Source organism: Elephas maximus, chromosome 4 (genome assembly GCF_024166365.1).
Source record: "Elephas maximus indicus isolate mEleMax1 chromosome 4, mEleMax1 primary haplotype, whole genome shotgun sequence".
NCBI lineage: Eukaryota > Metazoa > Chordata > Mammalia > Proboscidea > Elephantidae > Elephas > Elephas maximus.
Genome location: NC_064822.1, coordinates 98,436,322 through 98,450,198, shown reverse-complemented (window position 1 = coordinate 98,450,198; position 13,877 = coordinate 98,436,322). Strand labels below are relative to the sequence as shown.

At 38.9% G+C, this 13,877-nt stretch overlaps 2 protein-coding genes across 8 annotated transcripts in view; one reads left to right on the top strand and one right to left on the bottom strand.

Moving 5' to 3' along the window:
* IRAK4 (interleukin 1 receptor associated kinase 4) overlaps positions 1-3,929 on the bottom strand; it is a 28,723-nt gene extending 24,794 nt beyond the window's left edge. The window contains exons 1-2 of one of the 3 annotated variants that reach the window (XM_049882886.1): positions 3,841-3,929; positions 3,370-3,493 (exon numbers count right to left, since the gene is read on the bottom strand). The gene's annotated coding sequence lies outside the window, so the exon portion shown is untranslated. Of the gene's footprint in view, positions 1-359; positions 671-3,369; positions 3,494-3,840 lie in introns of those variants that run through there. The other 2 variants (XM_049882887.1, XM_049882888.1) reach the window with 2 other exon arrangements.
* A 75-nt stretch (positions 3,930-4,004) lies between these two features.
* Positions 4,005-13,877, top strand: part of PUS7L (pseudouridine synthase 7 like) — a 134,960-nt gene continuing 125,087 nt past the window's right edge. For 4 of the 5 annotated variants that reach the window (XR_007517172.1, XR_007517174.1, XM_049882876.1 and 1 more), the window contains exons 1-3: positions 4,062-4,154; positions 7,377-8,305; positions 12,528-12,687. Coding sequence is in view for 3 of the 5 variants with exons in the window: in XM_049882876.1 (XP_049738833.1) it covers positions 7,393-8,305; positions 12,528-12,687 (1,073 nt within the window). In the remaining 2 variants the exon portion in view is untranslated. Of the gene's footprint in view, positions 4,155-7,376; positions 8,306-12,527; positions 12,688-13,877 lie in introns of all 5 variants that reach the window. The other variant, XM_049882875.1, reaches the window with a different exon arrangement.

Genomic DNA, 13,877 nt, shown 5'->3' with positions numbered 1-13,877 from the left:
CACCACAGGGAGGCACAGGACTCGTCAGCATTTCATCCCATTGTACGTGGGGTCACTATGAGTCGGGGGCTGACTCGATGGCAGCTAACAACCACAACATCGTGAGGCCAGAAGAATAAATTCTATACCTCTTCTGCAGCCAGATTTCTAGGAGAGGTGATAGTGGAGGCCTTTTGACCACTCTTCTACAAATATATGCCCAGAAGTTCTAAATCTCAGAATTTAAAATGTACTTCAGGCATACATTTATACACCACTCCCAACCAGGTATTTTTAAGAACATACACCGAAGTATTAGCAGGGGTTATCTCTTGATGGGAAACCTGACAGTGTAGTGGTTAAGAGCTATAGATACTAACCAAAAGGTCAGCAGTTCAAATTCACCAGATGATCCTTGGAAACCAGACTGGGCAGTTCTACTCCGTCCTATAGGGTCACTATGAGTCGGAATCGATTTGACGGCAACAGTTTATCTCCTAATGAGGTCCCTGGGTGGTGCAAACAGTTTGCACTCAACTACTAACTAAAAAGTTGGCAATTCGATCCCACCTAGAGGTGCCACTGAAGAAAGATCTGATGATCTGCTTCCTTTAAGACTGCAGCCAAGATAACCCTATGGAGCAGTTCTACTCTGTAACACACAGGCTCGCTATTGAGTCAAGACCAACTCAACAGCGATAGATTTGTTTGTTTTTTAAATCTCTTGATGGTAATTTTAATGGGTGGTTTCATTTGTTTTCATTTTGCTGGCCTGGATTTTCAACAATGAAAATAGATTATTTGAGCAAACATCTTAATTATTTAAAATACATCACCTCTTCAGAAATTGTTCAAGGTTTCACATTACCGCACTCTTGGGATTTATAGAGGTGGAACAGGAAATACTGCTTACAAACAAATAAGTAAATACAGAAATAACTCTGTGACTATTTCGTTATATCATTAATTCTCATAGTATAGAAAAATCATTCATATTTTCAACTAAGACAACTCAGACAAGCGCACATGGTGATGTGGCAATTGAGGAATATACTAAAATCAGCATCTGCTTCTACAACCCAGGGGGCTCTCATTAAATGAATTAATAAAGTTTTATGACTATGCTTCATTACTACTCGATCAGAAGGCCGGAGTGTAGAGGGGAGGAGAGAAGATGGACTTCGAGGGTGCGTGAGTTTGGGTTCTAATCTCAGCTCTTCCACAAACCAACTGTGACCAGGGTTAATAACTCAAATTTCTCCAGACCCTGGTTTCTTTAGCTGAAAAACAGAGATAGTAATATTTAACTCAAGAGTTGCCATAAGATTTAAGATCAACAAATGAAAAAGACCTAAACATAGCATACAATAGATGATCAAAAAAATACATATATTAAAAAAAAATTTGTTGACGTTGGGTTGATTCCGACTTGTAGCAACCTTATAGGACAGAGTAGAAGTGCCTCGTGGGGCTTCTTTCAAGGCTGTAAATCTTTACAGAAGCGGACTGCCACATGTTTCTCCTGCAGAGTGGCTGGTGGGTTCGAATTACCAACCTTTTGGTTAACAGCCAAGCACTTAACCACTGCTCCACCAGATATCTTTAAAAAAGGAAAATATCAGTACTTTTAAGACATGTATAACCTTTCTAAAACACATTCTTTACTTCCATGCCTTTGTAAGCAAAATATACCAGATAAATAACCTTTATTTTCAGACAACTGAACGCATCATTATGAACAAAAGCTGGTGATGCCTTCCGGACCTATTAAATTATACAGGGCTGTCCTTAAACATATATTCATAAATTATAACACATCTTTCTCGAACATGATCTAACTCAACGGTAAATGCTTTAAAACACTCTGGGTATATTAAACGTAAAATATCATTCATTCATTAAATATTTACTGTTTTGTGCCAGACATTGTTCCAGGCCCCAGAGATTAATAGGCAAGTCAGATCAAAAATACCTGAACTTGTGGAGCTTATATTCTAATTGCAGAAGACAGACAAAAAACAAATAATATCTAAAATACATTTATGGGCGTAGCGGAGTTCAGTGGTAGAATTCTCCCTCCCACACAGGAAATCTGGGTACAATTCCTGCAATGCTCCTCAAGCCCAGCCACCATCTGTTTGTCAGTGGCTGTTTGCGTGCTGCTATGATGCTGAATAGGTTTCAGCAGAGCTTCCAGACTAAGAGGGACTAGGAAGAAACGACCATCTCCTCTGTAAATGAGCCAATGAAAACTCTGTGGATCACAACAGTCTGGTCCGTTGTGCACAGGGTCGACAAGAGTCGGGGGCTGACTTGAGGACAGCTAACAATGGCAACAATAATATGTTTGATGGTACCAAGGGCAGTGGAAAAAAATAAACAGAGACCAGACTGTAATTTTAAATAAGGTGGTCAGAGTAGGCCTCAATAAGAAGGTGCCATTTGATCAATGGTTTGGAGGAAGCAAGAAAGCCAGCCTGTGAGATATCTGTGAGAAAAGTGTCCTGGGCAAAAGGAATAATAAATGCAAAGGCCCAAGTGGGCCCTTTGAGAAACAGCAAGAAGACAATAAGACTGAAGGGGAGGGAGCAAGAGGGTAGCAGATGTGGTTAGTAAGGTAAGGGGACCAGGTACCCAGATCTCATTTTTATTGACTTTGGTTTATCCTCTGAGTGAGATGAGAAGACAGATGAGGTTTTGAGAAGAAGCAAGACATCCACTATAATCATGTCTTAAAAGACACTGGGGCTGCTGCTGAAATTAAGTTATATTGGATTAAAGGCAGAGGAGCAGGGAGAGATCAATTCAACTACACCAACAATCCAGGTGGGAGATGCTGGAGGTTGGGCTAGGGTAGTAGAAGAGAAGGCACAAGTCCTTGGAGGATGAGTCTATTCTGAGGTAGAGCCAAAGAATCCTATGTGCTGATGTGGAGGGTGAGAGGACAGTACCAAGGTTTTTGGCCTGAACAACAGCTTCCTGCCATTTACTGAGATGGAGAAGAGACTAGAAGGTCTAAGTTTTGCCTGGAAGATCAGGAGCTCTGTTTAGACAGGTGGAAAGCAAAATCAAACGTTTACCATCAAAAAAGGAGAATAAAACAATTTCTAACTTTCTGTCAGTCTTCTTCAAGGATTATCCCTTTTTTTTTTTTTATCCCTAGAGAGGGGAAAAGCAGAATTTAATATCCTCTACTGTTTTTTTTTTTTTTACTGTTAGGGACTCCTTGGGCACTGGGCATATAGCATTTTGAGGCACTAATAGCGCTATTCTCATTCCAAATTGGCTGATGTGCTTGCTAGCTTTTTCAACGTTTGTTTTTTATCCCTTTGTCTCCTCTCTTGCTTCCACGCCGTCAGGTACACTTTTCGTATGTGATAATGTACTTACCTGTTTCTTACAACTCTTCACTCTCTAATGTCCTGGAAGCTTAGAAACTGGAGGAAACAAGCTAATCAGAATCGTGTGGAGCCTCTGAATGCCTCCCATCTCGGCCGCGTGCTGAGCTTACTTCCTGGTTTTTAGGAGACAAGATTTCATTTTGTAAACGGGTTCAGGGAACAAAAAGCCACAGAGTTGAGAAAGTTGAGGCGAGATTAGACGGCGCCACTGAACAGCTGGGTGACGGCTCTCTCGATGCCTCAGCTTCCTCCCAGTCAGACTAACTTGTGGATCTCCAGGGACTCACTCCAAATCTCGACGCCGGAGGTGATTCATGCAACCACTTCCTCTCTAAACTTTTCTCACTTTGAATATAAGGCATAAAGCGATCTGCAGCCCGAAACAGCCACCCTACTAAGCCTGGAGCAGAGGAGGACAACCTCCGGGTAGCAGGAAGAGCGGACAGCGGCAATCCCTTACCTGCCCGGGGCGTGGGGCACTGCGCGGGGGCGGGGCGCCTCGCGGCGAAGCCAGCGGCGGAGCAACCCGAGCAGCGGGAAGCAGCGAAGCGAGGACAGCACTTCCCGTCAGGCCCCGCCCCGGGCTCCGCCTGCTCCAGGCCCCGCTTCTTCCTCTCTGCGCCGTCAGGCCGCTCCACGAAGAACGTTTGGTTAAGGCGCTTCTTCACGTGGGAGCCTGCCCCTTTAAATACTCTCCCGGAGGACGGTAAATAGATGAGGCTTCCGGGCATGCGCACAGGGTTGTGCGGGGACTTACCTTCGCCTGGATGCGAGGTAGACCGGGTGTTGCGCGTTGCTTCTTCCACGGTGTGGGGATTGTGTTTGGGACGATGATAAAGCTTGTATTGGTTATCCCGATCCTTTGCCCCCCAGACGAAGGCGACGTGGGGCAGTGACACACCGAGGGGTGGGGACGGTTGAAGAAGCAAGTGGAGCTACTGGTAAAAAAAAAAAAAAAAAAAGTGTGTTAATACCTCAGGGAAGAGTGAGACGGCGACACAGGCTTTAGTTCTGCTTCTCTGGGAACCCGTTCGGCAGATATTGCACAGTTGGAAAGGAAGAGCATGGGGAAAAGGGAGCTCTCTCTCTCATTTCTACTACTTTTTCAGGATCCCTCCTCAAACTAGTAGTTCTCCAACTTTGGCTAAACCAAACTAAATCCACCTCTACACCCCAAATCCTCATCTGCAAACCCTGTTGCTTAGGAGTCTTGCACATTTATACTTAACTCCACGTGGGCTCCTTGGCTGCCCTCCAGTTCGGTTCCAAACCCTTTTTAAGGTTTTCCAAACTCTCACCTCCAAACCTGTCTCACATTTCTGCCACACTTCGGTTTCTGCATTTGTCCGCTCTTGTCCCAAGATGCTCGCTTGGTTGGTATTCCCTTGTTGTTGCCTTCCCACCCCTCCCGCCCTCCACCTTGCTCTACTTACCCCTCTAGTTTAAAATGTCTTCATAGGGAAAGAGATCATTGTTTCCACGGCCAGTTTCTGCAGCTCTACTCTTGATCACATCGCTGTTTCATCAGATGCATACTGATCAGTACCATCAGAGTCATTTTACTAAATCATCTTTTGGATTATGTCGTTCTAAGACATCTGCAGTTGCCATCTATTGGTCACCCAGTGGATTCTAAGTCCTTGGCAGGGCATTAGGTGTCTTCCATAGTCTGACGCTAATCTAGCTGTATTTTCCAGAACTGTACTAGAAAAGCCCCCCCCCCCCAATCTGGGATGTTTATTTTTCTCTAACACATTGCATCTTTTGTACATTATTTGATGATATTCTCTCTGCCTCATTTCTATATCTCGAACCCTTTTTAGGCCACACTTACTTAGATGACCACTTCTTGTGTTATACCTTTCCTTATTATCACAGGCAAAAGTGAGCCATTCTTTCCTCCTCTTTACTCTTACAGCTCATATTTTGTACTAGTGGCGTCATTCAACAGTCAATATGTTGAATTGTGTGCCTAATATGTGCTTGACACTGTTCTAAATGTGGGGTAATCAGTGATAAATAAGACAGACATCACAGAACTAACATTTTATTGAAACAATGTAAATGACAAAGAAAATATTAAATAAAAAAGCTATAAAGACAGTTAAAATAAGGCTTCGTGAAGAGAGTGTGCTAGTTTCTTTAGATTACTCGTCAGGGAAGACCCCTCTGAGGATCTGATTACTAAAAGGTGCAGCTATATAATTGGAGAAGGGACAATTTCAGCTGCAGAAACAGTTAGTTTAAAGGAACTGAAGAAGGCCAGTATAGCTGGAGTGTAATGGATAATGGGGAAAGGGTACAAGATGCTTTTGGAGAATAGACAGGGTCCAGAATCATAGTCTTTGAAAACCAGGGTAGGGAATTTGTATTTTATTAATACATGTGAATGGAGTGTTTTAAGCAGGGTTCTGATATGATTTAATTTACCTTTAAAAGTACCATTCTGGCTGTTTTGTGGAGCATGGACTAGAGTGAGTCAGTAGTAGAAGCAGTGATTAGAGACCTTCACAATGTCTAAGATTTTCCGGAAGGGACGTATTAAGTAGGGCTGATGGAAAGATAGCAGGGGTGATCAGAGAACTAGATACTTAAAGTGCAAGTTTTGTAGGTTGCAGTTTATGGAAATGAGAAGGTGTGACCACGGAAGGGGGTGACAGATGAAATTGACTTGGGAGATTGAGGAACTGAGGGACAATGATATTGAATGAAAGATGGATGTGGATGATCATGGAAGTCGTGCTGGATGTGAAGATAGTAAGCCAGGTGTTAAAGTCATCAGTGAATGAAGAGTAGTCCTCGGGATTAGAGTGAAGATGACAGCAGATGGTAAAGCCTGATGGCATGAACTTCAGAGGCACTGGGAAGTTTGAAAGTAGAGGAGGAAGAAATAGTTTGGAAGGAGCAGTGGGAAATGGAAAATATTTATGACCTCCAGACCTAAGGCACGTGGCGTGTGAAAGGAAAAATAGCCTTTGCTTGAGAGGACTGCAGAAGTAGTAGTCTGGGGAAACAGCCGGGTTTCAATTAGAGCAAGACACTGAAGGGGATGCAGGAATTAAGGAATTAAGTAAATATCCTTGTATATTCCCTGGGAAATTAGGATATAGAAAATTTGCTGTAATTTCTACATGGCACAATGGAAAGAATTGAGAAGAGGAGGCTGGTAAATTGTTTCGGATTAGTAGAATATGTTGTATAAATGGGGGTGAAGGCCCTGATGATGATAAATTTCCTAGAATGTGTGGGTTTGTGATGATCTGACTGGTATGGGGTCTCTGGGAAACTGACCTTTATCATAGCTCCATGTGGTATGGTAGCCGTGGGTTGTTTGATGAGTGAGTAGTCTTCCTCAGAGGACTATTCTTTTGTGTACTGCTCCCACAAAGCTCTATAAGGGTCTCCTTTTCTCTGATGGCAAAGATAATGATGGTTGGAAATCTCCTTGGGATCAACTTCAAAAGTTCGTGTCTGTCCTAATGGGGGCTTTAGAGAAGGCTTAAGGCCCGGGACTAAATTAAGTCCTATTTCTTTCTATCTTCTTCTTGTCTCCTGTCCCTGCACCCTTAGCATATGAAACTCTAGTCCTAAGTTCTCTGAAATTAATGAAATTTTCAACTCTACGGATGGGGTTTGGACAAATCATTGTAAACAGTCCTATGTTCTAGTCTATTTTTTGTGGTCCTACAAATACTATTTGTAAGGTAAGCTTGAAACTGACCCATTTAAAATCCAGGTAATAGATGGAAGTCTGGGGTAGATGAAGAGTCAAGTTTTAAGTTATATTAGAAAATGTTTGCCTATTCATTCATCTTGGTGTATGAGAGTCAAAGAACACATGGTATATATTCATGAATTAATAATTCTATTTAAGAGAACTCAGGATTGAAAGGGACAAAGAGAATTAAATAAATCCAGCAAACCTGTTCCTTTTTTTGTTTTGTTTTCCACAACTTCTCTTTCTGGTAACTGACTGCCTCTTTGTTTCTTTTGTAGACATTATTATGTAAGAATGGAAGAGGATACAGATTATAGAAACAGGTTCAGTTCTTTGTGTTATATTACTGATCATGCTGGATTTCGTGGCACTATAAAAAGCTCACCAAGGGACTTCGTTGTTACTGAGATTGATGAGCGGGGACAGTTAGTTAATAAAGCCAGTGATGAACCTCTGTACGAGATTAATAACATACTACCTGAGCCAAATAATTATGCCAAAAAACCAAAACTAGACCTTCACAATTTATCCTTTGAAGGTGGGCGTAACCAAGAACTTGGTACTTTAGCTAGGTGTTCCGATGGTGACCAAAATCATCAGTCTAGTTCAGAAAATGAAGATATGATCAATAATGGAGCTTCCAAATGTGAAGAAGAAAAAGCTGATATATTAGGCTCCTTATTAGATGAAAAAACTAATGAATTACTGAATCAGTTTGCTTGTGATGTAAAAGAGACGTGGAATTCTAAAATTGAGCTAGTGGGACCATCTCCTGAATTCTCGTTAGGCAGAATCCTTGACAAAAACCAGCGGGCCAGTTTACATAGTGCTGTTCGGCAGAAATTTCCTTATTTAATAACTGTAGGAAAAAACAGCGAAATTGTTGTAAAACCAAATCTTGAGTATAAAGAACTCTGTCACTTGGTGTCTGATGAAGAAGCATTTGACTTTTTTAAGTATTTGGATGCAAAGAAAGAAAATTCCAAATTTACCTTTAAACCGGATGCAAACAAAGACCACAGAAAAGCTGTCCATCATTTTGTCAACAAGAAGTTTGGAAGCCTCGTGGAAACCAAATCCTTTTCAGAACTGAATCACAGTGCTGATAATCCAAATGTAGTGATAACAGTAAAGTTTCGGGAAAAAGCACACAAGCACAGGAAAAGGTCTCATCTTGAATGCCAGGAAAGAAAAGTCATATATACAGGTAATTTAATAAATCATTGTTTTCTTGGATAAGCTTAAAATTGTATGAAAGTTGAATAATTTTAAATGAATTGAACAGACCTGGCCAAAGGGATATTTGAAAATAATATGAGTCTGTCTTTTAATGGAAGATAAAATCTTTCATATTATACTAAGTGTAAAAAATAGCCTTACTGATGAAAGTATGGTTAAAAAAGAGAGGTATGGTTAACACAGTTACAAATATACAGTATAAAGTTGAAGTAGTTTTTTATATCTAATAAGCTTTTTTGGAGGTAAATCTTAATTTCATATTTTGAAAGTCATCTTAAATAAAAATAAGTGTTTAGAAATAAACAGAACATGTATGCTATGCTTGGAAAAGTAGAGCGAATATCTTGTAATCCATAACAATTAAACTTCCCTGCCTAAGGAAAGGCATGAACCTGAAAGCTTTTACAGAGTACTCCTTGATTTGGTTGGGTCAGTCTTTTAGAGAAAAAATTCTCAAAGCTTAGTCATTATAGTCATCCAAAGAGCTTGTTAAAACACAAATTTCTGAGCCCTGTTCCCAGAAGGTTTGGGGTGGCGCTTTAACAAATTCCAGGTGACACTTTTGCTGATGTGGGGACCACATTTTGGGAACTGTTGTTTTAGGGGATATATATTCAACTTCTAGGGTGGAATAGTAACTGGTGAAATCTCACTCTACAAGTCTGGCTGATCAGATTTAATTGGCTTATATCCTACTTGAAGGATGGGAAATGTTTACTGTAGGGCTGGGGCAGCTCACCTCTGTCACATGGGGTCTCTGTAACTGGAAATCTCATTGATGGCACCTAACAACAACAGCAACTATGTAATTGCAATTTTAGCATGATTATTCTGTGGTCTGTCCTGAATGCCCTTGCTATTTAATTAGGCCTCTCCTCTCTGGCTGGTCCCCAGCCCTATATAACACCTAATAACCTCGGGCAGGTTACAGGTGCACGGTAGTTCTTTATCTGGCTTGGTAGGGTGTGGCAGCTAGCATCCAAATGGGCCTCAATGATCCTTGACTCCTGGTACTCATACACTTTGTATTCCCTACCCAGATTGAATCAGGGCCAGCCTGTGTTACCAGTAGAATATGGCAGACAGTGTGTGACTTCTGAGGCTAGGTTACAAAAGGCATTTGATATCAGTCCTCCAATGGAAGCAAGACACTAAACCTTGAAAATACTCAAGAACCCTGTGGTGAGAAACTGAGGCCTCCCACCAACAGTCAGCACCAACTTCCAAGCCATCTTGGGAGTACACCTTCTAGTTTCAGCTGATATTTATTGCAGCCTCACAGTAGTCCTCAGGCCAGAATTGCCCAACTCCTGAATCCCTTACCCACAGAAACTGTGTGGGATAGCAAATGATTATTGTTATTTTAGGCCTTTAAGGTTTAGGATGATTTATTGTACAGCATTAGGTAACTAATAGAGATTTTGGTACCAAAAGTAGATTGAAGCTGTAACAAAAGCCTAAAACCTGTGGTTGCAGTGCCTTTGGGACTAGTTGGTGGACAGAATTTTGCAGGGACCTCAAAGAAGCTGTTAATGAGGGTTTAAAGAAAAGTGAGGAAAATATTACTGAAATAGATGAAAGGGATCGTTGTTATATAGTGGCATAAAATTTATGGAAAGTAGAAAATTCATCTAATAAGGAGGTGCTCAACATCCAGACCAACTATTGATGTTGCCACCTAGCTTCTTACTACTTAGTTGAAATTCTAAAAGAAAAACTGTTAGATACAAAAGAGCCAGGACTTGCTGGGTTTGAAAATACTTTTTTTTTTTTTTAATTCCCAGCCTCTCTAGATGGCACATGATACTTATATTAAGAATGGCTTGTAGGCTAAGAGATTATCCATGGTAAGGACAACATGGTCTAATGAGGAGATCTAGGATGTGATTGTAAAATCCTTTGTAAAATTTCAGAAGGATCTATTACAGTGCTTCAGAGAATGGTTTATACAGACAAAACGTTCTCTAGGGATGACTCACAGATCTGGTATGTTAACTAGTAGTTCTTCTAAGAATCTTAGGGACATTTTCCCTCAGCAGAAGCCCCAGTAGGTGTCTTATGTTGACAGAATTTCTGAGTATATCTTTTGTCTGATGGAGTGAACTCATAGAACATTCAGACAGTTTTTGAGAGCAGCAAAGATGGTACAAACAGGGTTGGGCCTCCAAACTTTTAAAGGTAGGAATTCGGCTGAGAAGGAGCTTTAAAGAACTGCTAAAAGAAGTAAATAAAAGGAACGGTCTTTATATTATCAGTCTACTTTGACCAGTTTTTTTTTGACCAAACGGATTTGAGTATAAACCTCTTATTCCAAAGCAATTGCTTAAAGCAGCTGTCTGAAATAATAAAATAAAATAAAATAATAAATAAATAAAATAAAATACATTTAAAATGTACAAAAAATGATAACTTCATGATAGGACTTTTACAGAGTTTCAGTGAAATGACTATAAGATGTGGCCAAATAGAGCATAGAGAAAAATCAAAATATCAAATATTTTCATATCTATAAGATTTTGGGGATCATTTCACAAGGAGCCCTGGTGGCACAGTAGTTAAGTACTTGGCTGCTAACCTAAAGGTTGGCACTTTGAACCCACTAGCCGCTCCCCGAGAGAAAAATTTGGTAATCTGCTTCCGTAAAGATTAAACCAAACCAGCTGCTATCAAGTCGATTCCTACTCATAGCAACCCTATAGGACAGAGTAGAACTGCCCCAGAGGGTTTCCAGGGATCGCCTGGTGGATTTGAACTGCTGACCTTTTGGTTAGCAGCCATAGCTCTTAACCACTACGCCACAAACCCTATGGGGCAGTTCTACTCTGTCCTGTAGGGTCACTGTGAGTCAGAAACAGCTCGACAGCAGTGGGTTTACTTTTGGGTTTGGTATCATTTCTGGAGGTCCATGATGTCTTCCTTTTTTCAAACAACGTATCTTTGTGGGCCTGTATTTTGTTCATGTTTTAACCAAAACAAGAAATTACAACAGATTGAATGGAGAAACATATGAGAATCCATCTGACTTCTGTTAAATCAGACATTAAAAAGATTTGCAAAACTGTAAAAGAATACGATTCTTCTTACTAATTTTTAGTTGAAAACCACAGTTATTTTTCATGAAAACTATTTATATTTATATATAATGAGTTATTTAAATAAATATATATACTTTTAATTTCTCTGTTTTCATTGTGAATATGTTAAATATCAATATAAAAAATCAATATACACACAAAAAAGCTGGGTCTACAGTAATTTATGAGTTATACTCATTTGGGGTCCTGAAACCAAGAAGTTTGAGAACTATTTAGGAAGAAAGGTTTGGCGATCTACTTCTAAAAATTGGCCAATAAAAACCCTATGAATCACGACAGAATATTGTCTGATATAGTGCTGGAAGATGAGCCCCTAGGTTGGTTAGGGGAAAAAAAAAAAAAAAAAAACAGTGCCATTGAGTTGATTCAGACTCATAGTGCCCCTAGAGGACAGGGTAGAACTGCCCCATAGAGTTTCCAAGGAGCGCCTGGTAGATTTGAACTGCTGACCTTTTGGTTAGCAACCATGGCACTTAACCATTACACCAACCAGGGTTGGTTAGAAAAAAAAAAAAAAAAAATTTTTTTTTTTTTTTTACTCACAAATACACAATGGCTGCAACAATGGACTCAGCATATCAATGATAGTGAAGATTATAAAGGACTAGGCAGAGTTTTGTTCTGTTGTACATGGTGCCGCCATGAGTCAGAGCTGACTCGATGGCAACTAATAACAACAAGTAGTAAGTGGAGGATACACATATTTCAGTCAGAGAAACTAAAATGTGCAAAGATAGAAATGTGGGAAACTAGCCCATTCAGGGATTATGAGAAATTTTCTGTGTCAGGGTTATGGAATATGTGAATGAAAGTGGCCCAAGCAGAGGCTAGAACGGTAGATTGGGGCCCTATAGTGAGGAATTTGGATGTCAAATTAAGGAATTTTTTTTTTTTCTTTAAACTTTTGATGAGTGACTAGTATTTTTCAAATACCTGAAATCTCTGAAGCTGATTTTCTGTTTTGTTTCAAAAATGCACTTTATACTTTTTTTGTATTAATGATTTGATTCATTATACTAATTTGTTACACTGCTGAAAATGAACTTGATGTATGGTAGCTTTTTTGTATGTAAGCTAGGATGTTTTTTGTTTCAGCTTTCACCCTGCGAAAGGAGAATCTGGAAATGTTTGAGGCAGTTGGCTTTTTAGCTATCCAACTTGGTGTGATTCCTTCAGATTTCAGTTATGCAGGCCTTAAAGACAAGAAAGCCATCACCTATCAAGCAATGGTTGTTAGAAAAGTGACTCCAGAGAGGTAATAAAACATTGCTTTACAAGATAGAATTTTACTTTTCATATTGTATCAAATAAAATATTAAGAACCCGGAATAATCTGAGAACATAAGAACCTCACTGCTGTGTTAATTAATTGATTACAGGCTTACTGAACAGCGCATTCTGCATTTATAATGTAGCTACCTTCTAAATAGAGTTATGTCTTAAATTTATGTTGAAAATATGGGCAGTTTCAGAATAGAAACTTTAAGAAGTAGTAGAATTTAAATTATCTAAATTGTATATAACATCTCATACTATATTGAAATAAGTATATTTAGGATAAAAAAAGTTTTTAGGATAGTGTCTTATAAATAATTTTCTGTCTATATAATTGTTTTCCTTTATTTTCTTGGTTTCCTACCATTTAAAAGAAATCTTTATTAAGTAGAATGTGAAGTACACAGATTTAGCCTGTCTTCTCACCTCAATCGGATTTAAATTTTTTTTTTTTTTAGTAATTGTAAAAGTAATACATGTTCAATGGGGAAAATTTAGAAAATAGAAAAAATTCTAAAAAAGAAATGGAAAGTCACTGATAATTCTACTACTTAGAAATAACCATGATAATATTTTGATCTATTTGCTTCCAGATTTTTTATTTTAAATTTTTATTTAAAATTTTTTACCTTTTTTAAAGGGAAATAATAAATATTTTATGAAATTTATGTCATGAAATTTTTTATTTATTTAAATATTTTATTTAAAATTTTTTACCTTTTTTAAAGGGAAATAATAAATATTTTATGAAATTTATGTCATGAAATTTTTTATTTAAATATTTTATTTAAAATTTTTTACCTTTTTAAAAGGGAAATAATAAATATTTTATGAAATTTATGTCATGAAATCTTTCAAAACCATGTTAATTTTATTGTGCTTTAGTTGAAAGTTTACAGAGCAAATTAGTTTCTCATTAAACAATTAATATACAAATTGTTTTGTGACATTGGTTGCCAACTCTGCAATGTCTCAACACTCTCCCCTTCTCAACCTTGTATTCCCCATTTCCATTCATCCAGTTTTCCTGTCCCCTCCTGCCTTTTCATTCTTGCCCCTGGGCTGGTATACCCATTTAGTCTCATACACATGGTTGAGCTACATGTGTTATTGTTTGTTTTATAGGCCTGTCTAATCTTTGGCTGAAGGGTGAACCTCAGGAGTGACTTC